A 25,527-nucleotide genomic window follows, 5' to 3' on the forward strand; every position below is an offset into this window, starting at 1 on the left:
GTTTCCTCGGCCCCAGCTGGGCCTGGGATGGGCAGGGACCGGGCAGGGGATGGGCAGGGACCGGGCATGGGATGGGCAGGGATGGGCAGGGACTGGGCAGGGATGGGCAGGGACGGGCAGGGATCCACCCGGGCCGTGTGGGCAGCAGCGGCCTGAGGGCACCGCACAGGCCTCGCCGCCGCCCCTCCCGCAGGGCCCCGCGCACCGGCACAACCCCAGGCGCCAGTCTGGGGATGGCAAAGGGTTAATTGACGCCGTTCGTTTAAAAGAATTATTGGAGGGGGTTTATTAAAATGCTGCGCCAGCAGCGCCCTCAACAAACATGGCGGCCGTCCCGCCCTCAACAAACATGGCGGCCGTCCCGCCGCCAGCCCGCCCCCCTGTGAGGGCGGAAATTGCTCGCGCGGCGTCAGCGACGCCCCGGAAGTGCCCGGAAGTGCCTTGAAAAAGTGGCGCGACGGGAACGGGCTGGAACTGAGACGGGTGAGCGGGTGGGAATGGACGGGAATTGTGGGGGGAAAGACGGGAATGGGGGGGATAGACGGGAATTGGGGGGGGGGGGGGGGAATGGACGGGAATTGTGGAGGGAATGGATAGATATGGGGGGGAATGGACGGGAATTGTGGGGGGAAAGGCGCGAACTGGGGGGGATAGACGGGAATGGGGGGAATGGACGGGAACTGGCGGAATAGACGGGAATTGGAGGAGGGACAAATGGGAATGGGGGATAGGCGGGAATTGTGGGGGGGAGGATAGACAGGAATTGGGGGGGGACAGGCGGGAATTGGGGGGGGACAGGCGGGAATTGGGGGGGGACAGTCGGGAATTGGGGGGGGGACAGTCGGGAATTGGGGGGGGACAGTCGGGAATTGGGGGGGGACAGGCGGGAATTGGGGCGGGATAGGTGGGATTAGGGGGGATAGGCGGGAATTGGGGGGGGATAGGCGGGAATTGGGGGGGGATAGGCGGGATTAGGGGGGATAGGCGGCTCGGACCCGTTGGGCCACGAGTGCTTTGTGGCCGTTCGGAGGAGGGTTGGGGAGTTCGGGGGTTGGGGGGTTCGGTAGGAGGAGGGGAGGGAGAATCGGGGGCTCCTGTGAGGGGTGAGGGACAATCAGGAGGGGTGGGGGGCTCCTGTGAGGGGCTGGGGGACAATCAGGGAATCCGGGGGGCTCCTGTGAGGGGTGGGGGAGAATCAGGAGGGGTGGGGGGAATCAGGAGGTTCGGGGGGCCTCCTGTGAGGGGTGGGGGGGAATCAGGAGGTCCGGGGGGGCTCCTGTGAGGGGCTGGGGGACAATCAGGAGGGGTGGGGGGAATCGGGAGGTTCGGGGGGGCTCCTGTGAGGGGTGGGGTTGAATCACGCGGCCCGGGGGGGCTCCTGTGAGGGGCTGGGGGACAATCACGCGGTCCGAGGGGGCTCCTGGGAGGGGTGGGGGGAATCAGGAGGTCCGAGGGGGCTCCTGTGAGGGCTGGGGGACAATCAGGAGGTTCGGGGGGCCTCCTGTGAGGGGTGGGGTTGAATCACGCGGTCCGAGGGGGCTCCTGTGAGGGGCTGGGGGACAATCAGGAGGGGTGGGGGGAATCAGGAGGTCCGAGGGGGCTCCTGTGAGGGGCTGGGGGAGAATCAGGAGGTCCGGGGGGGCTCCTGTGAGGGGTGAGGGACAATCAGGAGGGGTGGGGGGAATCGGGAGGTCCGGGGGGCCTCCTGTGAGGGGTGGGGGACAATCAGGAGGGGTGGGGGGAATCGGGAGGTTCGGGGGGGCTCCTGGGAGGGGTGGGGGACAATCAGGAGGGGTGGGGAGAATCGGGAGGTTCGGGGGGGCTCCTGGGAGGGGTGGGGGACAATCACGCGGTCCGGGGGGGCTGCTATGAGGGGCTGGGGGACAATCGGGAGGTTCGGGGGGGCTCCTGTGAGGGGTGGGGGGAATCAGGAGGTCCGAGGGGGCTCCTGTGAGGGGCTGGGGGACAATCAGGAGGTTCGGGGGGGCTCCTGTGAGGGGCTGGGGGACAATCAGGAGGCCCGGGGGGGCTCCTGTGAGGGCTGGGGGAGAATCAGGAGGGGTGGGAGAGAATCAGGAGGTCCGGGGGGGCTCCTGTGAGGGGTGGGGGACAATCACGCGGTCCGAGGGGGCTCCTGTGAGGGGTGGGGTTGAATCACGCGGTCCGGGGGGGCTCCTGTGAGGGGTGGGGGAGTAGTTCTTAGCAAGGAACTGAAGTCAAAACACCTGGGCACGAAATGAAGCTGCTGAGACAGTGTATCTTTAGCAGTCACATGTTCCTTGCTGCTCTGGGACTGAGCCAGGTCCCTGCACGGAGCTGCTTCCACTTATCTGGGAAGAATGAGCCGCCTTACACCCTCTCCAGGTACGGAAACTTCTCCTGCATTATTCCTAAGTAGTGGTGCTTAGAACTCTCCAGATTCTTATCTCGGTATCAGTTTGGGGTGGTCCTTTCCTCTCTCCTCCCTTCTGGTCTTTGTCTGCCTCTTGTAGAATTTCTCACCTTTCTTTGTTAAGTGATTTCTCAAGCTTGGCAAGCCTTGGCTCGAGACCTTCTCTGCCTTATTCATTGTCCAGTTGATCCAATTTATGACCTACTGGTTGTATTGTGGTGCACTCCCAACGTTTTGGTCCAGTGAACAGAACAACTTGGCAGTGTTGCTGCAAAGCTCTTCTGGCAAAACAAGCAGATCAGACTGAGCAATTTCTGCTCCAAGCAGAGCGAGGTGCTTTTAGTGACTCAGTTAACTTGTAGGCCTTGCTCTTCTTTCAGAATCCTGGAATGGTTTGGGTTGGAAGGGGCCTTAAAGCCCACCCAGTGCCACCCCTGCCCTGGGCAGGGACACCTCCCACCAGTCCAGGCTGCTCCAAGCCCTGTCCAGCCTGGCCTGGGACACTCCCAGGGCTGGGGCAGCCACAGCTTCTCTGGGCACCTGTGCCAGGGCCTGCCCACCCTCCCAGGGAAGGATTTCTCCCCAGATCCCACCTTGCCCTCCCCTCTTTCAGTGGGAAGCCATTCCCTCCTTTAGTCATTATGGTTTTTCCAAAGCTGGGCCCCCCAAACCCACCAAAAGAGCAGCACTGCTCCCATTTTGGGGTTATTTTAGTTCATTTTCCCTCATTGCTTTCTCTTTAGGGTTCTCTCAGCACTGGATGGAATTCCAGTGGTGTTTGAGCTGCTGAGGCTCAAACATTTCAGTCCCTGGTGTAACTCACCCAACAGAGATGAAGAATTTGGGTCTCGAGGAGTCTCTTTCTTGCCTTGCTGAGGAAAGGACCTTTGTGAACTTTGTGCTTTGTTTGTTGCCCAGCAGTTCCTTCCCCTGATTGCTCAGGAGCCATGGAGCCAGCAGAAGGAGAGGAGAGGGAGCAGAGCATAATCCTCATCAGTGATGATGAAGCTGAGAGCTCCGTTGGGAATTCTGTCCTCTTTGTGCAGCCCCAGGGTAAGAGCTGTTCCCTTGCTCTTGGGGAGGTTCTCTGGAAGGTCTTTGGAATAAATTGAATTAAATTATTGGGTGGTGGGCCTGAAATCTGCCCTTCTGCTGCCAGGAAAACAAACTCCTTCAAAAGTGAATAAACCCAGGAGGAACTGCCATGATTTAGGAATTTTCAGAGGTTTCTTTAAAGGCAGAACTTACCCTGAAAGATGGTGCTGGACCAGCTGAGCTAAAACGGGGCCTTTTCAGTGTCAGTTGGCTCCTTTTTGAATCCATATCCTCAGTTTTTCAGAGTTCATGGAAGTTTTTTTGTACCAAATGGAATCACCAGAAAATGTGGGTCTTAAAGTGCTTAAAAAAAAGTGTCATTAATTTGTGATGAAGTTTTAGTTCCTTTTGTAGTGATTGACACCTCCTGTTCCTTCCCTGCAGAGGAACCTGCCCTGGGAGAGGTGAAGGCTGAAGTTGTGGATGAGGAATCTGAATTAATGGTCACTTACTGCAAAGAAGCCAATGTGATGCCCCATGCAAGATATGACTGTTCCAAACACCCCTTTGAGTATGTTGAGGGCTGGGGAGGGAAATCTGGGGGTTCATTCCCCACTTTTAGTCCATTTGGACAAGAAAAGTCATGGGAGCAGAAGTGGAGCTGGGTAAGGATGTAACTTGTTTCCTGAATGCCCTTCCCTTGCAGGAGAACAGAGAATGACACTTGCTCCCCCCTTGGGGAAAATGCTGCCATTTGTGACCAGTGTTACTGCTACATCTGTGACAAACTGGCCTCAGAGGTGAGGGGGCAGCTGGCAGGGAGGCACCTGATCAGCTGGGAAAAGGCTCATGGAGTGGGTTGGGTGGGAAGGGACCCCAAAGCCCATCCAGTGCCACCCCTGCCATGGGCAGGGACACCTCCCACCAGCCCAGGGTGCTCCAAGCCCTGTCCAGCCTGGCCTGGGACACTCCCAGGGCTGGGGCAGCCACAGCTTCTCTGGGCACCTGTGCCAGGGCCTGCCCACCCTCCCAGCCAGCAATTCCTTCCCAATATCCCAGTGTCAGTGGGAAGCCATTCCCCTTGTCCTGTTCCTCCAGAGTCTTGTCCAAAATCTTTCCCTGGTTCTTTTGGAGCCTCTTTAGGCACTCAAAGGGGCTCCAGGGTGTCCCTGGAGCCTTCTCTTCTCCAGGGTGAAATCAAGGAGAGGGAATTGGATCTCTCTGCATTTCCTGTTATTCTGGAAGGGGCAGTGAAATGGGAGGATGTTTTCTGAGCCACAGAATCATGGAATGGTTTGGGTTTGAAGGGACCTCAAAGCCTACCCAGTGCCACCCCTGCCATGGGCAGGGACACCTCCCACCAGCCCAGGGTGCTCCAAGCCCTGTCCAGCCTGGCCTGGGACACTCCCAGGGCTGGGGCAGCCACAGCTTCTCTGCCCAACCTGTGCCAGGGCCTGCCCACCCTCCCAGGGAAGAGTTGAAGGGCACAAAAAGAATGAGAGAGACATGAAATTGGATTGTTTTAGCCCTTCCTCTCCTCGGTGTTGACTCCTGTCTGCTCCCTCATAGCTGCTCAAAGTGTTCTCTCTGGGTTTATCTCCAGTAGTCCAGGCACTTGTTGGAGTAAACAGTCAATGGGTATAAGCAAATTTACTGCCTGTTTGCTTTGGACAAACAGTGCATTTCATAAAATCAAATTACTGAATCAAACTGTTTCTCAATGAACTCGAGAGATGGCAGACTCTGACTGTCCTAACCTGGAGTGTGGGAGGTGTGGGATTGGTTTGGTTGGTTGCTTGTTTGGGGTTTTCTCAGAATTCAGGAGACTGAACAAACCTGGGGGGACATGCAAAGACAGGACTCTGCTCCCAGTTTGCAGAGGGCAGGGTGGCAGCCCTCAGGTCTGTGCCAAGTGTTCAGGAGTGACAGTAAACAATGGGAGGGTGTTTTTGCTCTTGTTGGCCACTGTCACACTGCCCTCCTGCCCTGACTCTCCAAAAACCTCCCCGTGCCTTTGCTCAGTGTGTAAAGGGTGAAATAAATTGTAACCCTTCACACACAGGAACTGCTTTTTGAGTCGCTGAACTGGAGGGGGGGAAGTGCTACCAAACCCTCCTTTCCCTGTTTTTCCTGTTGTCTGACACAGTGCCAGCAGTGGACAACCCCCTCCCTCTGCCACTGCAATGCCCACAACAAGAGCAGGTTCTGGAAGGAGCAGAGGGGCTTCACCCTGACCGGGGTCCTGGCCACGTTCGACCTGGAGCTCAGCGACATCGACGCCGACCTGCGCCACGGGGGTGGGTGCTGTGCCCCTCCCAGGGGGCTGGCACGGGGGCTGCTCAGCCTGGCAGCAGCTGGGCTGGGCACAGCCCTCCTGGGAGGGCATGGGGCATGTGTAAGGTACCAGATTGCTGCTGCTGCTGCTCTTTGTCTGGGCCGTACTTGGACCAGGCGTGGGGTCGGAGGTCCAGGTTTCCTCCCTGTGGAAGAATCACAGAGTGGTTTGGGTTGGAAGGGACCTTAAAGACCATCTTACTCCAACCCCCTGCCATGGGCAGAGACACCTCCCACCAGCCCAGGTTGCTCCAAGCCCTGTCCAACCTGGCCTTGGACACTCCCAGGGATGGGGCAGCCACAGCTTCTCTGGGCACCTGTGCCAGGGCCTGCCCACCCTGCCAGGGCAGGATTTCCTCCCAATATCCCACCTAAATGTCTCCTCTTTCAGTTTGAAGAAGTAAATTTTCACCAGTAAAATTGGGTGCAAGCACCTGGCTAAATAATTTTCCTCAGGGAACTCAGGATTGTCTGTTCTTTGCTTTGGAAAAACAGATGCAAAACTCTCAGTGCAATTTTTTTTTTGTCTTGTTCCTTAGGAAGTCTTCTCTTAAATTTTATGCAAGAACTTTCTGTGGAATACAACAAGTACCTGGCTGGACAGAGGGTATTTCCCCCTCGACATGAGTGTGTTTGCTCTCCCAGGCTCCCTCCTGGGGAGTGCAGTGCCTGCAGATCCCGCAGCGTGCAGGTTGTGTACAAGTAAGTGACAGCAGAATTTCTTTGGTCAGGGCAGCTTTGGGTTCCTTTAGTCAAGTGACAATCAGCCTTGTGGCTCCTGATGCAGCAGAAATAGTTGAGAGGGCCAGTGAGCTGTTAAGTTACAGAGGACTGTAGTTTAAACACCCTCTTAAATACACCTTGAGATAACAGCTCTTGGGCCATACGAGACACCTGGTAATGTCTCACTGTTACCATGTGGGAAAGCATGAAAATGAGGCCTGTATTTTAGGGCAGAGTTAGGTGGGATGTTGGGAAGGAATTCCTGGCTGGGAGGGTGGGCAGGCCCTGGCACAGGTGCCCAGAGAAGCTGTGGCTGCCCCAGCCCTGGGAGTGTCCCAGGCCAGGTTGGACAGGGCTTAGAGCACCCTGGGCTGGTGGGAGGTGTCCCTGTCCATGGCAGGGGTGGCACTGGATGGGCTTTGAGGTCCCTTCCAACCCAAACCATTCCATCATTCCATGATTTTTACTAACCTGTGTTTTGGAATGGGTTTCACCTTTTAATAAAATACTGAAAGTAATGGTTGTGCAAGCCCCTTTCCAGCACATTGCAGACCCTCTCAAAGCAGGGCAGCTTCCTCTCAGCTGCAGGATGCCACAGTTGCTGCCATTGTTGGTGAAGTCCCTTGTTGCAGACCCTTTCTCTTACAGCCACTTCATCTTCTCAGGTACTCTGAAGTCTTTGCACTGGTGACAAGATTTTTAAATCAGGCAGAGCAAGAAAGCCCCAAAGCTGCTGCTGTGATGCTGCTGGGAGCAGCCAAGGAGATTGCTGCACACAAAGACCCCAGCCTGTGAGTACCAGGGCACCTCTGCCCCTCAGGGCAAGGGGAATCAGGGGGGGAATTCTGAGTTCCCGTTTATTAAGGGCAAGGAAAGGATAAACAATCCCAGCCCAGGCTGCAGGACTGTCAGAGGAAGATGAGGGAGAAGTGGGATGGGTTCCAGAGGGACTGAGGGGGAAAGAGGTTCAAGGTTGAGTGTGAGAGGAAGAAGTTAAGTTGGTTTGAGCCATGAGGAAAGGAGATGATCTCCAGCAAGAGGAAGGAATTGGAGATGGGAACTGGGAGGAGGGAGTGACAGACAGCAGATGGAGGCAGGTGGGGTTAATTCCCCAGGGGAAGGTGCAGGGACATGGGATCTTTGCTGAGTGGAGGGTGCAGAAACTGCATTGGGTGAAGAAACTTTGCTTTGTCCTGGAGGGAAGGGAAGGTGGGATGGATGTCCCTTGGGATATTGGCTGTGGGTGCCTGCCAGGGGTGTGGAGGCTGAGCTGGGAGCTGGGGGCTGTGTGATAGATGTGTTAAACCAGAGCTGAAACACTTCAGTCTCTGCTGCTTGGGCACTTTCGTGGCTGGTGAGCCCTGCAGAGCTTTGCTTTGCAAAACTTAATGTGGGGGGGCTGAAATTCAAGGCTTGTTGTGAAGGAGAAGGAAATGAGGTCTGGGATGGCTTGACAGGCCAGAAACAGCAGCTCGTCTGCAGTTCCCTCTGAGGAGCTGCCCAGCTGTGCCAGGGAGGTGTGTCAGGAGTGCCAGGGAGGTGTGTCAGGAGTGCCAGGGAGGTGTGTCAGGAGTGCCAGGGAGGTGTGTCAGGAGTGCCAGGGAGGTGTGTCAGGAGTGCCAGGGAGGTGTGTAGGGAGTGCCAGGGAGGTGTGTCAGGAGTGCCAGGGAGGTGTGTCAGGAGTGCCAGGGAGGTGTGTCAGGAGTGCCAGGGAGGTGTGTCAGGTGTGCCAGGGAGGTGTGTCAGGTGTGCCAGGGAGGTGTGTCAGGTGTGCCAGGGAGGTGTGTCAGGTGTGCCAGGGAGGTGTGTCAGGTGTGCCAGGGAGGTGTGTCAGGAGTGCCAGGGAGGTGTGTCAGGAGTGCCAGGGAGGTGTGTCAGGAGTGCCAGGGAGGTGTGTCAGGAGTGCCAGGGAGGTGTGTCAGGAGTGCCAGGGAGGTGTGTCAGGAGTGCCAGGGAGGTGTGTCAGCTGTGCCAGGGGGCTGCCCAGCTGTGCCAGGGGGCTGCCCAGCTGTGCCAGGGAGCTGTGCCAGCTGTGCCAGGGGGCTGCCCAGCTGTGCCAGGAGCAGGCTGGATGCATTTTTGGGAAGGTCTCTGCACACTTGCTGTGGCTGGGCAGTGCTGTGAATTCTAGCGGGTGATCTGCACTTGGAGCATTTCCTTTGTGTCTTTAGGGGAATTCATTAGCATGACACTTGCAGTGCTTCTCAAGGCAAAGGGTGGAGTAGGAGAAGGAGCAAAGGCAGGCAAACGAGGCAGACATTCACTAGTGCTTCTTTCCCCTCCCCTTCAGGAGCTGGCACAACGTGGACCATACTGCCTCACTGAAGATTGCTGTCCCGTGCCTCTTCCGAAGGTGGGGTTTGTTCTCTTCCTGGCGGCAGATTTTCTGTTTGCCTTTAAAATGCTTTTCCAGTGGCAGCTCTTCTGTTCAGAGGCACGTGGAGTGTTCTGGAAGGCCAAAGCAGTTGGTGTCGGGTGGTGGTTGTTAAACCAAGGACTAAATAGTGTCTCTGAGATCAAACCAGCAGCCTTGGAATATCCCGCTGGGGTGGAATAGCCAGGGCTGGAACACAGTGAGGTTCCCCCAGAGGCTGGGAAATGAGGCCATCCAGCTCTCTTGGCTTAATTCAGTTCTCATTTTAGCTTTAACTTTCTCCTTTCACCCCAAATTCACTTGCCACAGAAAGTTAATGAGTTAAGAATGAGCTTCTTTCAGGAACACTCAAACCCAATTGTATATATTCTGATTTTATCTGAAACTGATGACGTGCACAACTTAAATTCTTGAGCAGTTTTCATTCTGAATTGCTCTTCTTGAATCTTTTTATTTTTGACTTCGAAAGAACAGGAAAAGGATTTTTTTTTACCTCCCTCCCAAAATTCTAAGAGTAAATTCTTCTGTGTTATCTCCAGTTATCAGTTAAAACCACAGAACTTTGGTTTCTCTCGTTTTAAAAATACCAGCAAAATTTAATACCTTTATTCACTACAAATCTTAAAGCAGAAATTTAAATTGTTTAACAAAAAAACCAACCCAAACTTCTGTGGTTTCCAATAGGATTAAAAGAGACTCAACTTGTTAGTAATTCATTTAATTTAATGTTTTTTTCTTTTCCCAGGATCACAACCCAACTTCAGAGGATGCTGGTGTTGTGTGACTTCCCAAAAACTCTGTATGAGAAGTTCATTAATTTTTTTCACTCCATCTGCCTCCCCTGTCACTGTTTTGGCTTCTCCAATAGGTATGTTCCTTGCCTTTTTGTCCACACAATACACTTTTATACACTTGCCTGATTTAAAACCAGCTCTGTGGGATGTTTTTTTCCTTGACAGTAACAGGAGGAGCATTTTAGAGGAATATTTTGCCATTAACTCCTTTTTATTTGTGTCCCATCCTTGGAGGGTGGGTGAAAAGCTGTTTGTTGCTCCAAGTTGTTCTCCATACAGTTATTTTATTTTTTTCCCTCCCCAGAATTGAGCTGTAAAGCCCAAAATGGTTTATTAGTGAATATTCATGCTGGTAAAAGTTGCTGATTGGTGCTGACCAGTCCCAGCCCAGCTGAGGGTTCCTCCTTTTGTCCCTGCAGCCTGAAGGTGCTGTCCTGGAACCACGGCTTGCTGACCACGGTGCTAAAAGGGCAGAACATCAGCGGGCACAGGAGGCAGAAAGGCAAGAAAATGTTCCTCTGGGAGACCCTCCCTGTCATTGAGGCTCGAGTGGAGAAGCTGGTGGAGAAAAAGAAGTGAGCTTGGTTTGGGTTTTTCATTTGGGGAGCTCAGCTCTTACTCTCTCACTGCAGGGGGGTGTTTTCCAAAGCTCTGCAGTTTGGGATAATGGGGGGATGTAAAACAAAGACCTATTTAAAGCTGTTAATTCCCATTATTTCTTGACAAGGTCAGGAGCTTTTTGAAGCTTTTCAAAGCCCTTTGAGTGCTCAGAACCAAAAAGAGAATGTTGAAGTGGATGATTTCTGTCCTTCCATAAATTCTGCAGGGTTTAGATGTTGATTTTTAAAGCAATTTCTGTTCATGAAAGGCTGACTAGTGGAAAACAGCCAGAAAAACATGTTCTGGGTCTGTATTCAAGTCAGTGCAGTGTCCCAAAGAACACAGTTCACTTAAGAATTAAATTAAAGGGCAACCTCTTGTTTTATTTTTCCAGAATAATCTGTGAAGAACTTCTTGGAATTTACTTCCAACTGTCTCTTCCTTCCAGTTATATTTCTATTCCCTTGTGTGGGAAGATCTGTTGTTTTGCTTCATTAATTAGAGTAAAGATTTGATGGGCCTGTCTGTAGCTTTGCATTTTCTCCTCCTCCCACTCACCCTCTTTTTCTCTCCCCAGCTATAGGGAGGTGATTCGTTACCTGAGAGCTGTGAAATGTGACAACACCAAAGGGTAAATGGGCTTTCCTCTCTCCCCTTTTCCCTCCCCAAACACCATCAGATCTCCACATACACATTGCAAAATAATTCCTGCCAATGACAATCTTGATTTCTCCTGCCAGGCTGAGAGACCTTCAGGATAAGATCCCCTTCTTCCTGTGTAAGATTGGGAACTTTCCAGAAGCTGCCCAGGCCCAGCTGGTCCCAGTGAAGAGCATTACCTGCTGCTCTGCCTGCAGGATCAGCCCCTGCCAGTACAAGCTCTACCTCAAGATGTTCAGGACAGGCAGTGTCCCCTCTGGGGATGACATGCTGCAGCCTGGGCCCTGGGTCTCAACTGGCAAGTGCCACTTCTTGCTTACCTGTGGTTGGGGCTTGGTGTGTTTCATTTCAGTGGGTGACACTGGGAGGGACTGGGAGCCCAGCCCTGAATTGCCTGGCCCCAGCACAGTGCCCTGGGCTGAGCCCCCAGCAGGGCCAGCAGGGCAGGGGGGGTTCTGCCCCTCTGCCCCCCTGCAGAGCTGCTCCAGCCCTGGGGGCAGCACAGGAAGGATGTGGAGCTGCTGGGGAGTCCAGAGGAGGCACCAGGATGGGCAGAGGATGGAGCAGCTCTGCTGGGAGGAAAGGCTGGGGGAGCTGGGATTGTCCAGCCTGGAGAGGAGAAGCTTTGGGGGGACCTAATTGAGGCCTTCCAGTGCCTGAAGGGGCCAACAGGAAAGGTGGAGGGAGACTATTGACAAGGGCCTGGATGGACAGGGCAAGGGGGAATGGCTTCAATCTGCCAGAGAGCAGAGTTAGGTGGGACAGTGGGGAAAAATCCTTCCCTGGGAGGGTGGGCAGGCCCTGGCACAGGTGCCCAGAGAAGCTGTGGCTGCCCCAGCCCTGGGAGTGTCCAAGGCCAGGCGGGACAGGGCTTGGAGCACCCTGGGCTGGTGGGAGGTGTCCCTGCCCATGGCTGGGGTGGCACTGGGTGGCCTTTGAGGTCCCTTCCAAAGCAAACCATTCCAGGATTCCATGGGAACACCCAGCAGGGTGTCTTTGTACTTGAGCATGAACTGGCTCAGTTCACTCAAAACCTAATTTTACCAGTTTTATCACCTGAGAAACTGTTTTGAGGAAAGCAGCCTATTAAAAGGAAATCTAAAGCTCTGTCCTGTATCCCAGCCCTGCCCCTGGCACTGTGGGACTTGGTGTTATGGGACATCACAGCCTTGACCTTGAGAACTGAACTTGCTGATGGAAAATGTTCCAGAATGTGTGTGTTCCCTTCTGGCATTAGCTCAGCCACTGAACTGTGCTGGTCTGTCTTGCACATCTTTGCAGCTTTCCAGGGTTGTGTTTTACAGTTTAAACTTTTGCATTCTGCCTACAAAATACTGTAAAACAGCTGTAGGTCCTTGTGGGGCTCTGTTAGGTAGAAACATGTCTGTGACTAAGGATCCTGTTTGTGTCCCTATTTTATTGTTATTTAGGATACAGAAATATGGGTTTGATTCTTTTTTTTTTAATTTCTTGCAGGGCCTCCCCTCGGGGATGGTGGGCTGACTAAACATGCCCTCAGACTCATTTACAGCAATACCTCACTATACAGGAATGTGAGTTATCAGAACTTCTTTCCCAAATTCCCTCTTCTGTCCTGCTCCTCCTCCAGTGTGAGGGTTCTCTCTCAGAGCCTTTTCCCTCTGGCTGATGCCCACCCTGGGAAGAGCTCTCCCCTCCAGTGCCACTGCTGTGTTGTGTTTCAGCCTGCCTGCTGGAGTTCCCTCATCATGGCTGTGGGCAGCAGCAACACTCTGAACAACAGTGGGGAGCTGCAGCCCCTCACCCTGAATCAGCCCCCCATGGACTTCCAGCAGGTGAGGGAAACAGTGCTGGGAGCTGGGACAATCTGCTGCCCAGGGTTGATGCCAGAGTTCTTCATGTGGGCACCGAGGAGAGCGAGGCGGTGCCAAGGGTAACGTGCCAGGGCCTCATCCAGTGCTCCATTGGTGTGCCAGCTGCAGAGTGTTGGCATTCTGGAGGGTTAAAGGCAGCTGAAAACGGGTTCACTCTGCTCCCAGCTGGGTCCTGTGCTGATTCTCTGTGTTAATGCTGAGATGGAGCAGATTAAAGAGCCTGGAGTGACAGGACAAAGGGGAATCATAGAATGGATTGGGTTGGAAAAGACCTCCGAGATCATCAAGTCCAAACCTTGGTCCAACCCCACTGTGATCACTCTGGAACTCTGTGCCCTGGGCTGGTGATCACAGTGGGGTTGGATCAAGACGTGGTGGATTCTCACAGTGGGGTTGGATCAAGACATGGTGGATTCTCCCTCACTGCCACATCCACAGAATCACAGAATGGATTGGGTTGGAAAAGACCTCCGAGATCAGCAAGTCCAACCCTTTGATCCAACCCCACTGTGATCACCAGCCCAGGGCACTCTGTGCCCTGGGCTGGTGATCACAGTAGGGTTGGATCAAGACATGGTGGATTCTCACTCAGTGCCACATCCACAGAATCACAGAATGGATTGGGTTGGAAAAGCCCTCCCAGATCATCAAGTCCAACCCTTGGTCCAACTCCAGTCCCTTTACCAGATCATGGCACTCAGTGCCACGGCCAAGCTCAGCTGAAAAACCTCCAGGGATGGGGGATCCACCCCCTCTCTGGGCAGCCCATTCCAATCCCTGAGCACTCTCTCTGCAAAGAATTTCTTCCTGATATCCAACTTAACTTGACCCTGAAGGAGAGGAGGGTTGGATGGGGTATTGGGAAGGAATCCTTCCCTGGGAGGGTGGGCAGGCCCTGGCACAGGTTGGGCAGAGAAGCTGTGGCTGCCCCAGCCCTGGGAGTGTCCAAGGCCAGGTTGGAGCACCCTGGGCTGGTGGGAGGTGTCCCTGCCCATGGCTGGGATGGCACTGGATGGACTTTTAAGATCCTTCCAACCCAAACCATCCTGATTCTACAAAAGCACATTTAAAGAGTCATCTTGGGCACTGTTTGCTGTTGGGGAGGGTCTGGCCATGCCCCCTCACCTGTGCCCCCTCCTTCCCTTGCAGCAAGTTCTGGCTGCCAGTCAGAGCCTTTTGGAGGACCTGAAGGCCAATGTTAATGTTTCTTTACCACGTGCTTTGTTCTCTACTGAGGTGAGTGTGCCTGTGGCAATAAGAGAATTTCTCAGTTGGTTTGTTGTGCTTGAGACAGAGCAGGAGTGAAACCAGCTGGGTTATTAGAACAAGCTTTTAGGAGGAGCTGGAAGGTGGTCTGGGGGAGAAACAGCTTAAGACAGTTCTCAGCAGAGTTTAAAGGCTGTAGGTAAGAATACTCTCAGAGTCAGTTCTGGTCTGACATCCTCAGGACAAGTTGTACTTCATTAATGTCCAAATTCATGCATTTATAAAGTGGGAGGATTGGTAATAATTGATTCTGTTTTAGTGTCTCCCAGGGTGATTTGTGTGGGTGGTTCAAAGAGGAGACTGTCCTTTGAGGCTTCTCTGCTTGTCTCAGAGCTCAGAATAGCCCAGAATTTCTTAAGTTTCCCTTAAATTAGAGTTTCAAATATAGTGGAACATGTTTGAAGGTGGCTGGGAAAATATTCTATATTCAGTGCAGTCAGGAGCTGTCTTAGCCTTTTTTACTTCTTTTGAGGAAATTTAGTTTATTCTCTAAATATGTGACTCTTGAGCTGGAATATTTTTTCCCTTTAATTCTCTGTTTCTGCTGCTTTGGCTTCCAGTCTCTGTGGGCACCTGGACAATGAATGTGCTGCAGAAATAAGGGACCTGTTCTGCTCCTCTTGCTCTTCCTGAGATCCTTGTGGGTGTGATGTCTCCCCTCCACCCTCTGGCAGAACTGGGAGGAACTCAATGCTGATTTGACTGAATACAATATAAAATAGTGGGAAAAGGGGGTTTAAATGTGTTTCTTTCCCTGTTGCTCTCTGTCCTGCAGCTGCAACAAGAGGCTTGTCTCATCCTTGCAGTACAAGCATTGCTACAGATGCTCTTTTGTGACCTTTCATCCTTGACTTCCTTCTTAGAGATCCCCGTGGCCTTTGGGGTGAGTCCTGCATGATGATTTCTGTTCTAAGACATCAAACCAAATGGTGTTTAAAACCTCTGCAACACAACCTGGAAGGTTTCAGACACACCTAACACGTTTCAGCTTTGCTCTTTATTTCAACCTTACTGTTTCTTGAACAGATTTTTGGCACTTAAGTTAAATCTCTGGTCACATTTTCTCTCACCACAGAAGAACTTGTGGGCTCTGAGGCTGCTGCTGGACCATCTTTCCTATGAAGAAAATCTTCTCCGTGGCACTGTCAGGTTGATTTTGAATGACCTGAGTCGTGAGAAAGCAGCAATACTAAAACTGTGAGTAAACTCTTGCTCCCTGCAGCCTCTTTGTTTGTGGAAAGGGAAGAGCAGAGAGAGAATCCTTGGAAAGCATCCAGTGCTGTGGGTGAGCCAAGGCTGCAGCTGTGGGAGCCCCCAGGTAGGTGAGTTGTGTCACCAGCTGTGTTCTCTTTGCTGCTTCTCCCTGCTCAGGTGGGAGGACGTCAGTCCCCACTACGTGGGGGAGTTCCTGTGGCTGTTCCTCACCTGCAGGCACAAGAAGATGCAATCTGTGGGTCTCTTCACCCTCAACATCATTGCAGAGAACCGGCACATGTGAGTCTGAAGCTTCCCCAGGAGATCCTTGGGGTCCTCACTGGGGGCACTTTCCTCTTGGTTGACTGTCTGAGCTCCCAAGTCCTTCTTGTTTTTCATTCCTCCCTGTTACTGGCAGTGGCAGAGAGACCAAACATGATGTTTTTGGGTAGATTTCCAGTTGGTTTGTGTTCCCCTTTGCAATCCAGTGGCCTCCTCGCCTCCCAGAGCCCAGTGTGGTGGCAAACACCTTGGCAGCTCTTGGCAGCCTGGCAGTGCCCACCCTGACGTGGTGCCAGCCCAGTCCTGTCCCTGAACATCCCACCAACCACCCCAATCCTTCACTGGTGCCAAAGGATAACAAACCACTGAGGAGTCTTTTGAAACCACTGTCTCTTATGCTCTTTTTCTTATTTCCCTGCTCGTCTGATGCTGAAATCTTCTTTATCTGGAACTGAAGGTGAATTGTTGGCTTTTTATGTTCCTGTGAGGAGCTGGATTAAGACTCTCTCTGTGTTTCAGGTGTCCCTGGGCAAAGCATCTCTGCACCTTTTTCCACAATTCAGTGAGTACCTCAGTATTTTTAACATTATGTTACTAAATTGACAACATATTTAGAACACATAATATATATTATTGTATTAAAATATTTAAATAATTAAAACATTATTTAACAAGGCAGATCAATTACAACTGTATTACTTATCAATTAGGTATTTAATATGTGCAATTTAATGTGTTCAGTATGTAATTAGTATATTGATTAGATATTTAAATATGTAATTCTCTGTATCATGTGTCAAATATGCCAATGGAATTTCCTGCACCATGCTGAGCATTCCTGAAGGAATTAACTCCCATTTCTCTTCCCAGGGACTGAGTCACCTGTCCCTTGGCACAGCAGTTCACCAGGAAGTCTCAAAGTTCATAAACATCTTTGAACAGCCATAATTTGCCTGAATCTTTTCCAGTTTTTTCCAAGAAATCTCTTCCTGGAGTGCCTTGGTTTTCCTTTGGTTCTCATCTCCAGGAATGTTCAGCTAAACCTCAAGTTGAAGCTGAGTTTGAGTTAGGAGAGGAAGGGCCATGTTGGGAGTTCCTTCCTCACAGTTCCACGTGTTGAGCAGTTGGGGAAAGGGGCAGCAGTTTCAGTTGTTTTAAAGAGCTGTTCAGGGAATCATGTTTGGAGTTGGAAGCACCACGAGTCTGGATCAGACCAAACTGCTGAGAGAAAGCTTGAAGCAGGAAAAGAGGCATTTTCCAGGTGCTTGTGCCCAGCTGTGCAGCAGTCTGGGGTGAAGTGCTGTTTGCACAGCCCTCCTTTGGGGTTTGTTGGAAACCAGGAGCCACTGGAGGCTGAGATGGACTGAACCCTGCGGGGGTGCCAGTGGGGCTGTCCAGGGCTGGGTTTGCTGTGGAAAATCCCCATCTCAGGCTCTGGATTTCCTGCAGGAGGGGAGGGCTGGGCTGGTGCTGGGCCTGGGCACTGCTCAGAGCCTCAACTCAGTGGGAATTCAGCCCCCACTCTGCCCTGTGGGTGTGCAAAGAGGTTGTTCCCCTCCTGCCCCCTGCCCTGTGCCCCAGGCTGGCAGCAGGGAGGGCAAGAGTCACCTTGTGTTCAACTGCACTTTGCACATTGGAGCCTTTTGGAGCTTTTGTTATTCCAGTTTCTTACACAGACCATGTATGTTAATTAAAATTGAATAAATTCTATTGTTGGTTGTTTATACGTTTGTGTGTTTCTGGGTGTTGTTTGTTTTGGTGTTTTTCTTTGGCTTCAGGTTTTTTTTTTCTGGCTTTGGGGTTTTTTTGGAAGGGTTGAGGGTTTTTTTTGGGAGGGTGATTTTTTGGGGATGTTTTTTGGGTTTTTTTGGCTCTTTGGCAGGGGTTGGGTTTTATTGAGTTTTGGGGTTTTTTTGGGCTTTGGGTTGTTGTAGTTATTTGGCTTTTTTTGAGGGGGCTTTTTTCATGTGTGGGATTTTGTTTTGGGCTTTTTTCTTTTAGTTTTGTTCAGGGGTTTGGGGTTTTTTTGAAGGGTTGAGGGTTTTTTTTGGAAGGGTGATTTTTTGGGGATGTTTTTGGGGTTTTTTGGCTCTGGCAAGGGTTGGGTTTTATTGAGTTTGGGGGTTTTTGGGTTGTTGTAGTTATTTGGCTTTTTTTGAGGGGGCTTTTTCTTTCATGTGTGGGACTTTGGGCTTTTTTTCTTTTAGTTTTGTTCAGGGGTTTGGGGTTTTTTTGAAGGGTTGAGGGTTTTTTTTGAGGGGGTGATTTTTTGGGGATGTTTTTGGGGTTTTTTGGCTCTTTGGCAGGGGTTGGGTTTTATTGAGTTTGGGGTTTTTTGGGTTGTTGTAGTTATTTGGCTTTTTTTGAGGGGGCTTTTTCTTTCATGTGTGGGATTTTGTTTTGGGCTTTTTTTCTTTTAGTTTTGTTTGGAGGTTTGGGGTTTTTTGGCTTTGGATTGGACTGGGCTGGGAGTCCCTGTCACCTCCTCCACATCAGCCCCTTCCAAGGCCATGACAGACACAGGGAGAGGGATGAACCTGGATTTCCCATGGCAGGGGAAGGCTGGGAATGCTCCTTTACTGTAAATAAATAGCACATCTATTCATTATTTATCCCCTTCTGCATTTTAATGACCTATAGCAACCCTATAGATAATGATTTAATCTTTTATTTATGAGAAAAAGGACTTTTTTGTGGAGCTTTGCACTGGGGCAGGAATTGTCATCTCAGGGGGAAACCCAAAGGTGAAGTTCCAGGTATAACTGAGATGAAGAAGCTCATTAAAAATTGAAAAGTGTCTCCAAAAAGTCTCAGAAAAAAAATTGGAGAAGGAAATTGGCACCTGGAGGTGCCTCCTCCAAATGTGTTTTAGCAAACACAGCTCTGCTGCTTTAACAAGTGTCTGTCCAGCTGAGGCTGCCAAGCACTAACTGGAAGAGCTGCAAGGAAATCTGAGCTGAAAATAAGGAATTTATCTGATGTTCTTCAAGTCTGGAGTGGGAGTGTGGGAATGCCATTCCCTAATCCAGGGAGGAATGTCCCTGCCTGAGCTGGGGCAGCCCTTCAGCTGGGCTGGGTCTGTGCACACCTCGGAGCAGGATCAGGGTCTCGGGTGTGTTTCTAATAAATTAATTGTTTAAAATTGCTCAGATTGCTGCCAGTGTGCTCTGTATAAATCTCCTCTTTGTATTTAGGGAGAAACAAGCCCTGGAGCTGCTGCTCCAGCTGGGCCCTTCCCAGCCCTGCACATCCAGCACTGATCACTTGGGATCTGAGCAGAGCAGGGGACTTGTGTCCCCCCAGCTGGGATTGGCACAATAAGGTGGCAGGGGGAGGATTTGCCCCCAAGTTGCTGCCCCTGCCTGGCTTACCCTCACCCACTGCTCAGACCTTCCTCCCAAGGACACTCATTGACCTGCTAAATGAGTCCATCCCTCTGGAGCAGGCCCTGGAGAGCTGAGTTATGGAAAACATGGAAAATACCACCCCAGAGAGCCCTGATTAGCAGCAGGGGCTGAGGACAGAGGCCCCCAACTCCAGGGGGGGCTGCAGGGCCCTGGCAGCTGTGGGAGGAAAAGCCCTGCCAGCCCAGGGAGCCCACCCTGTGCCTGATGCCACCTTGGCAAAGCCCTCCCAGCCCCTGGAGCCCACCCCGTGCCTGATGCCCACCTTGACAAAGCCCTCCCAGCCCCTGGAGCCCACCCTGTGCCCGATGCCCACCTTGGAAAAGCCCTGCCAGCCTATGGAGCCCACCCTGTGCCCAATGCCCACCTTGGCAAAGCCCTCCCAGCCCCTGGAGCCCACCCTGTGCCCGATGCCCACCTTGGCAAAGCCCTGCCAGCCCATGGAGCCCACCCCGTGCCTGATGCCCACCTTGACAAAGCCCTCCCAGCCCCTGGAGCCCACCCTGTGCCCGATGCCCACCTTGGAAAAGCCCTGCCAGCCTATGGAGCCCACCCTGTGCCCGATGCCCACCTTGACAAAGCCCTCCCAGCCCATGGAGCCCACCCTGTGCCCGATGCCCACCTTGGCAAAGCCCTCCCAGCCCATGGAGCCCACCATGTGCCCAATGCCCACCTTGGCAAAGCCCTGCCAGCCCACAGAGCCCACCCTGTGCCCGATGCCCACCTTGGCAAAGCCCTGCCAGCCCCTGGAGCCCACCCTGTGCCCGATGCCCACCTTGGCAAAGCCCGCCCAGCCCCTGGAGCCCACCCTGTGCCCGATGCCCACCTTGGCAAAGCCCTCTCAGCCCATGGAGCCCACCCTGTGCCCAATGCCCACCTTGTCCCCCAGCCCAGAGCACTCAGTGCCACGGCCAGTCCTGCCCTGGGCACCTCCAGGGCTGGGCACTCCAAACCTCCCTGGGCAGCCCCTTCCAAAGCCAGACCACCCTTTCCATGGAGAAATTCCTGCTGATGTCCAGCCTGAGCCTCCCCTGGTGCAACTTGAAGCCATTTCCTCTCCTGGCAGGGATTGCAGAGCCAGAGGGTCCCCCTTGAGCTTCCTTTTCTCCAGGCTGAGCCCCCCCAGCTCCCTCAGGCCCAGGGTGGGACTCTGGAGGATGGTCCTGTGCAGGGCTATGGATTGGACATTCTGTGATTCCTGGTGCTCCAGCCCCTTCCCAGCTCCATTCCCTTCCCTGCACATGCTCCAGCCCCTCAAAATCCTTCCTGCCAAGAGGAGCCCAAAACCACCCCCAGGATTTGAGGTGCTCCAGGATTTGAGGTGCTCCAGTCAGAGAGAGGTGAGTTCTGTGCCCAGGATGCTCCTCTTTCCCTGCCCTTGGCCCTGGGGATGGCAGGGAGGAGCAGGATGGCAGTCCCTGCAGAGCAGAGGAGTCTCCAGCTGCCCACCCAGCCAGAGCCACTCTGGTTTAATAACAGCACCAGGCAGAGCCCCAGCCCAGCTCGTTGTGCTGCCAGATTAACAGATGGCCCCAGTCATTAATATTGCAGAACTTCAGGGGTTCATAATTCTTTAATCTACCGAGCTGGGGGGGTGGGCAGTGCCAGGGGCTGCAATCTGCCATGCCAGGGGCTGCCCCAAACCCCCAGGCACACCCACTCCTGCTCCCACCTGCCCTGGAGCTGCTCCTGAAATGAGCTCCTGCAGGAGAGATGGACCTGAACGCCCCGGGCTCGTGGTTGGGGTCCCCCAATCCACTCATTGCTGTCAGATCAGGGAAAATCCATGGAAATCCAATAACCCACCCCCAGGGCTGTTTGGCCATTAAAGCCGAGCCTTTCCCGGGCTGGGGGGAGGCAGAGAGGGAGATTAGGGCTGATGTCAACAGGCAGATAATCCCACTGGGATTGGGATCGCTGAGCTGGCCAGGGACCCCCGGGAGGCACAGCAGAGCACCAGGGTGGGCTGGAGCAGCTCCCGCAATCCCAGCCCTGTTCCTGGAGCAGCTCCATCGATCCCGGCCCTTGTCCCGGAGCAGCTCCATCGATCCCAGCCCTGTTCCTGGAGCAGCTCCATCAATCCCGGCCCCCTTCCCAGAGCAGCTCCATCGATCCCAGCCCTGTTCCTGGAGCAGCTCCATCGATCCCGGCCCTCGTCCCGGAGCAGCTCCATCGATCCCAGCCCTCCTCCTGGAGCAGCTCCATCGATCCCGGCCCCCTTCCCAGAGCAGCTCCATCGATCCCAGCCCTGTTCCTGGAGCAGCTCCATCGATCCCGGTCCCACTTCCCGGAGCAGCTCCATCGATCCCGGCCCTCGTCCCGGAGCAGCTCCATCGATCCCGGCCCTCGTCCCGGAGCAGCTCCATCGATCCCGGCCCTCGTGCCGGAGCAGCTCCATCGATTCCAGCCCAGCTCCATCCCCACGCCCAGAGCAGCTCCATCGATCCCAGCCCCACTCCATTCCATCAATCCCAGACCAGCTGCATCGATCCAGCCCAGCTCCACTCCCGGAGCAGCTCCATCGATCCCAGCCCTGCTCCATTCCCACTCCAGGAGCAGCTCCATCGATCGCGGCCCTGCTCCATCCCCACTCCAGGAGCAGCTCCATCGATCCCGGCCCTGCTCCATCCCCACTCCAGGAGCAGCTCCATCGATCCCGGCCCTGCTCCAGGAGCCTGCAGGGAGGCTCATAAGGCGCTGCCTTCCCATCGATTATCCCACAGGGATGAGCCAAAGGGAGCTGGATCAGCACCAGCCTGTTCAGGGCACCTGCACACAGGGAATGGATGGAATGGAATGGAGCAGATCACGGGAATAGATGGTTTTAAGGTCCCTTCCAACCCAACCCATTTCATAATTCTAAAATATAATATCTAATAAATATAATACAATGTGATATGTGATATAAAATAAATAATTTAAAATAATATTATATAATGATATCTTAAAATAAATATGAAATATAAAATACAATGTAATATAAAATAATATATACTATAATACATTTAATATCATAAAATAAAAATATTATATATAATGAATTACCCAACCCATTTCATAATTCTAAAATATAATATATAATATAATAAATATAATGCAATGTGATATGTGATATAAAAAAAATAATTTAAAATAATATTATATAATGATATCCTAAAATAAATATGAAATATAAAATACAATGTAATATAAAATAATATGTAATATAATACATTTTATATCATAAAATAAAAATATTATATATATTGAATTATAAAATAAAAGATAGTATAAAAATAAAATATAATGCAGTATAATAATTAGGATATAATGTGATGTTATATAATGATGTAACATAAAATAATATGATAAAATTATATGAAATAGTATTATATGCTATTGTATAATATCCTATACAATATTTAATTGAATATAACATAATATATTAATTAATATAAATATAATGTGATATAAATTCTGTTGTATGTGGGATTGGATGGTGTTTCTGGTCCCTTCCAGCCCAGCCCAGCCCATGGCTCTGATTTGGCCCCGGTGGGAGGGCGGAGCTTTGGGGTGGGATTTGGGCACTGCTGCTTTGTGCCAACCCTGGTTGTGTTTCCCGCAGTTCGCTTGTGATGGGCAGGGTGTCCTTCCCTGGTTCTGCATCCATCCTGTTCTCCCCATTCCCGGCTCTTCCAGGGCTTTGTCCCTCCCAAGAAATCCCCCAGCGATAGTTTGGAGCGTTGCCCTTTCCCCTCGTGCTGACCCTGCCCTTTCCCTGCCATATGTTCAGTCCCAACTGCTCACTTGGGCCGTTCATTCCTCCTTTCCCTTGCCCGGGTTTTCCCCACTCCCTCCCCGGGTGCCCCTCCAGCCCCTCCAGGAAAACGGGAAGAGCCACAACATCCAGGGACAGCAGAGCAGGAGAGCCTGGGGGTGGCTTTGGCAGGGATGCTGCCAGGGGTCAGTTGGGATGCAGGCAGGGATGCTGCCAGGGATGCAGGCAGGGATGAGTTGGGATGCAGGCAGGGATGCAGGTAGGGATGAGTTGGGATGCAGGCAGGGATGAGTTGGGATGCAGGCAGGGATGCTGCCAGGGATGAGTTGGGATGCAGGCAGAGATGCTGCCAGGGATGCAGGTAGGGATGCTGCTAGAGGTGTAGGCTGGGATGCAGGCAGAGATGCAGGCAGGGATGCAAGCTGGGATGCAGGCAGGGATGCTGCCAAGGATGCAGGCAGAGATGCTGCCAGGGATGCAGGCAGGGATGCTGCCAAGGATGCAGGCAGTGATGCTGCCAAGGATGCAGGCAGTGATGCTGCCAGGGATGCAGGCAGTGATGCTGCCAGGGATGCAGGCAGGGATGTAGAGCCTCCCTGGGGTTCCTTTGTGTCCCACCACACATCCCCGCTCCCTGAGGCCCCTCAGGGCCATGCAGGGATCCGGGATAACCCCAGCCTGGCAGCCCCCCCGCCGGGTACCAGTCCGTGCCCCCATGCCGGGCGCTCACGTTCCGCGGAGCCAAATCCCCCGGGAGCGGCGGGGGGAGGCCGCTCCCATTATCCGGCCCCTGCCGTGGCGGAGGCAGCTGGACCAGCCGTGCATTAATAGATTACACAGAGGATTTGGGCTCGCCACCAGGCAGGGACGCGCTCTCGGCAGGGACACGGCAAGGCCAGCGCGGCTTCCCGAGCGCGCCGCGACCGCCCCGGCCCCGCTGACTCCTGCCCCGGCACAGGTAAGCGCGGGGCTCGCTCCTGGCGCGGGGCTCGCTCCTGGCCAGGGCTGCTGCCCGCATGGCTGGAGCAGGGATGGGGAAGCTGCTCCCCAGCTCCTCCAGGGATCGGAGCACGGGGCTCATCCTCCTCCCGCCCGGTTATCCGGGATGCTCGGCGGGGAAGCGGAGCTGGGGCAGCCCAGGCACCTGCCGGGCTGTGCTGGAGCGGGGCTGGCACTGAGCTGGCACTGAGTTGTGCCGTCTGGGGGTGCGTTTCATCCCCCTCCAGCACCCCCAGCCCTTCCCTGACTTTCTGCCAGGATTTGCATCCCGGATTGGGGCATGGGATCGGGCGCGGGGGCATCCCTGGGGATCATCACCCCAGCCAGGGCGTTGGAGGGTCTGGGGTCACGGGCAGGGGAGGGACCCCTTGTGCCACCAACTTTTTGTGCCCAAAATCCCTCCTGGCCCACTCGGCACTGTGACAGTGAGGAAAAGGACAAACTCCCCCTCACCACCTCCCCAAACAGCCTCTGGTGGCTGTTGACACTCCCCACCCCAAGCGATGCACCACCCAAATTTCAGTCAAATCTGGCTGGTTCCCTGGGATTTGCATGTGCCCCTGAGCTACAAGAGAGGGGGGCACTGGGCACCTGCCCCATGCCAGCCTCACACCCACAGGTAAGAGCAGCCTTGGCCTCACCAGAACACCCCCAAAATCTGGAGCCACCAGAGGGGTTGGAAACCTCCCTGAGTGTGATGTGTCCCCACCCTGGGGGATCCCTCTCTGGGGGGTCAGGGCAGGACACAACCCCACTGTCCCCGTTCCCAGCCCCACAGGACCCCTGGACACCGCCATGGATGAGTGGGACCTGCCCCAGTGGAAGAAGGAGGTGGAAAGCCTCAAGTACCAGCTGGCCTACAAGAGGGAGATGTCCTCCAAGACAATACCTGAGTGAGTGGGTGCCCACCTTCCCAACCTCTCCCCCATCCTCCTTCCCATCCCTGTGCCCTTGTGAGCAGAGTCTGGGTCTTCTCCATCCCAAACTTCCCCCCTCAAATCCTCCAGGGGTCCCCAGATGAGATTTTTCCCTTTTTGGATCTTCCAACCCTCCAAGCCCCAGCAGCAGAAACCCACTGGTGTCCCCAGAGCCCCCTGTTCCTCTCCCCAAAGCTCCCCTGTGCCAACCCCTTTCCAGCTGCCTGAGCTCCAGCTGGGATGTGGCAGCAGCCATGGGAGCCCCTGGCACCCCCAGGAGTCCCCCAGTGTGCAGCTCCCTCCTTTCCAGAGCTCGAGAGACCTAAACCTGTCAAACCAAGTCCTGGGTGGGGATTTTCCCTCCTTGGTTTGTCCCTCTCTGCTCCAGCTGAGCGAGGGGCACCCCAGTGTCCCCCCAGCACCATTCCCCAATGGATCAGGGGGCACCCCAGACACTGGGGCAGGATTTACCCTGGGCACTGGGCCCCCCATCCGTGTTCTGCTGCCACACAGCCCCTGCCCTGCACCCCTGGCACGTGCCCAGCCCTCTCCTCCCTGTCGGCAGGTTCGTGAAGTGGATCGAGGACGGCATTCCCGAGGATCCCTTCCTGAACCCGGAGCTGATGAAAAACAACCCCTGGGTGGAGAAAGGCAAATGCACCATCCTCTGAGGGGTCCCCCCTGCAGCCCCTGCTGAATGTACTTTTTAATTAGCTAGTTCCAATATGAGAACCTGAACAAAACCCTCCCTCACCTGTCTCCTTCTTTTCAGTAGAAGTAGTTTTGTATCTGGGGGGACACGGGGAAGCCCCCCAGGGTGGGCAGTGCTGGGGGGCAGGAGCAGCAAAGGCTTCTCCAGGGTTTTGCTGCAGCTTCATCCCAGACCTCACTCCCCTCTGCCATCAAACAGGCACGTTTTGCTACCTGTAAAGAAAACTTTTAT

The 25,527-nt window shown here is 53.5% G+C and overlaps 2 protein-coding genes across 2 annotated transcripts; both read left to right on the forward strand.

Annotated features, from left to right (window-relative positions):
- The first annotated feature begins 429 nt into the window (after positions 1 to 429).
- LOC139679579 (uncharacterized) lies at positions 430 to 17,225 on the forward strand. The gene is made up of 21 exons (XM_071571444.1): positions 430 to 483; positions 2,266 to 2,364; positions 3,314 to 3,445; positions 3,872 to 3,998; positions 4,134 to 4,227; positions 5,574 to 5,724; positions 6,301 to 6,463; positions 7,150 to 7,275; positions 8,775 to 8,837; positions 9,604 to 9,726; positions 10,072 to 10,227; positions 10,830 to 10,883; positions 10,993 to 11,210; positions 12,389 to 12,465; positions 12,616 to 12,726; positions 13,915 to 14,001; positions 14,807 to 14,914; positions 15,107 to 15,228; positions 15,403 to 15,525; positions 16,027 to 16,069; positions 16,378 to 17,225. The coding sequence occupies exons 2-21, from the start codon at positions 2,340 to 2,342 to the stop codon at positions 16,453 to 16,455; spliced, it is 2,181 nt and encodes a 726-aa protein (XP_071427545.1). The 5' UTR covers positions 430 to 483; positions 2,266 to 2,339; the 3' UTR covers positions 16,456 to 17,225.
- Positions 17,226 to 23,490: 6,265 nt separating this feature from the next.
- GNG13 (G protein subunit gamma 13) lies at positions 23,491 to 25,472 on the forward strand. The gene is made up of 3 exons (XM_071571451.1): positions 23,491 to 23,626; positions 24,438 to 24,560; positions 25,150 to 25,472. Exons 2-3 carry the CDS (start codon positions 24,463 to 24,465, stop codon positions 25,253 to 25,255), a joined length of 204 nt encoding a protein of 67 aa, XP_071427552.1. The 5' UTR covers positions 23,491 to 23,626; positions 24,438 to 24,462; the 3' UTR covers positions 25,256 to 25,472.
- The last annotated feature ends 55 nt before the right edge of the window (positions 25,473 to 25,527 follow it).

The sequence above is a fragment of the Pithys albifrons genome, chromosome 16 (genome assembly GCF_047495875.1).
Source record: "Pithys albifrons albifrons isolate INPA30051 chromosome 16, PitAlb_v1, whole genome shotgun sequence".
NCBI classification, from domain to species: Eukaryota; Metazoa; Chordata; class Aves; order Passeriformes; family Thamnophilidae; genus Pithys; species Pithys albifrons.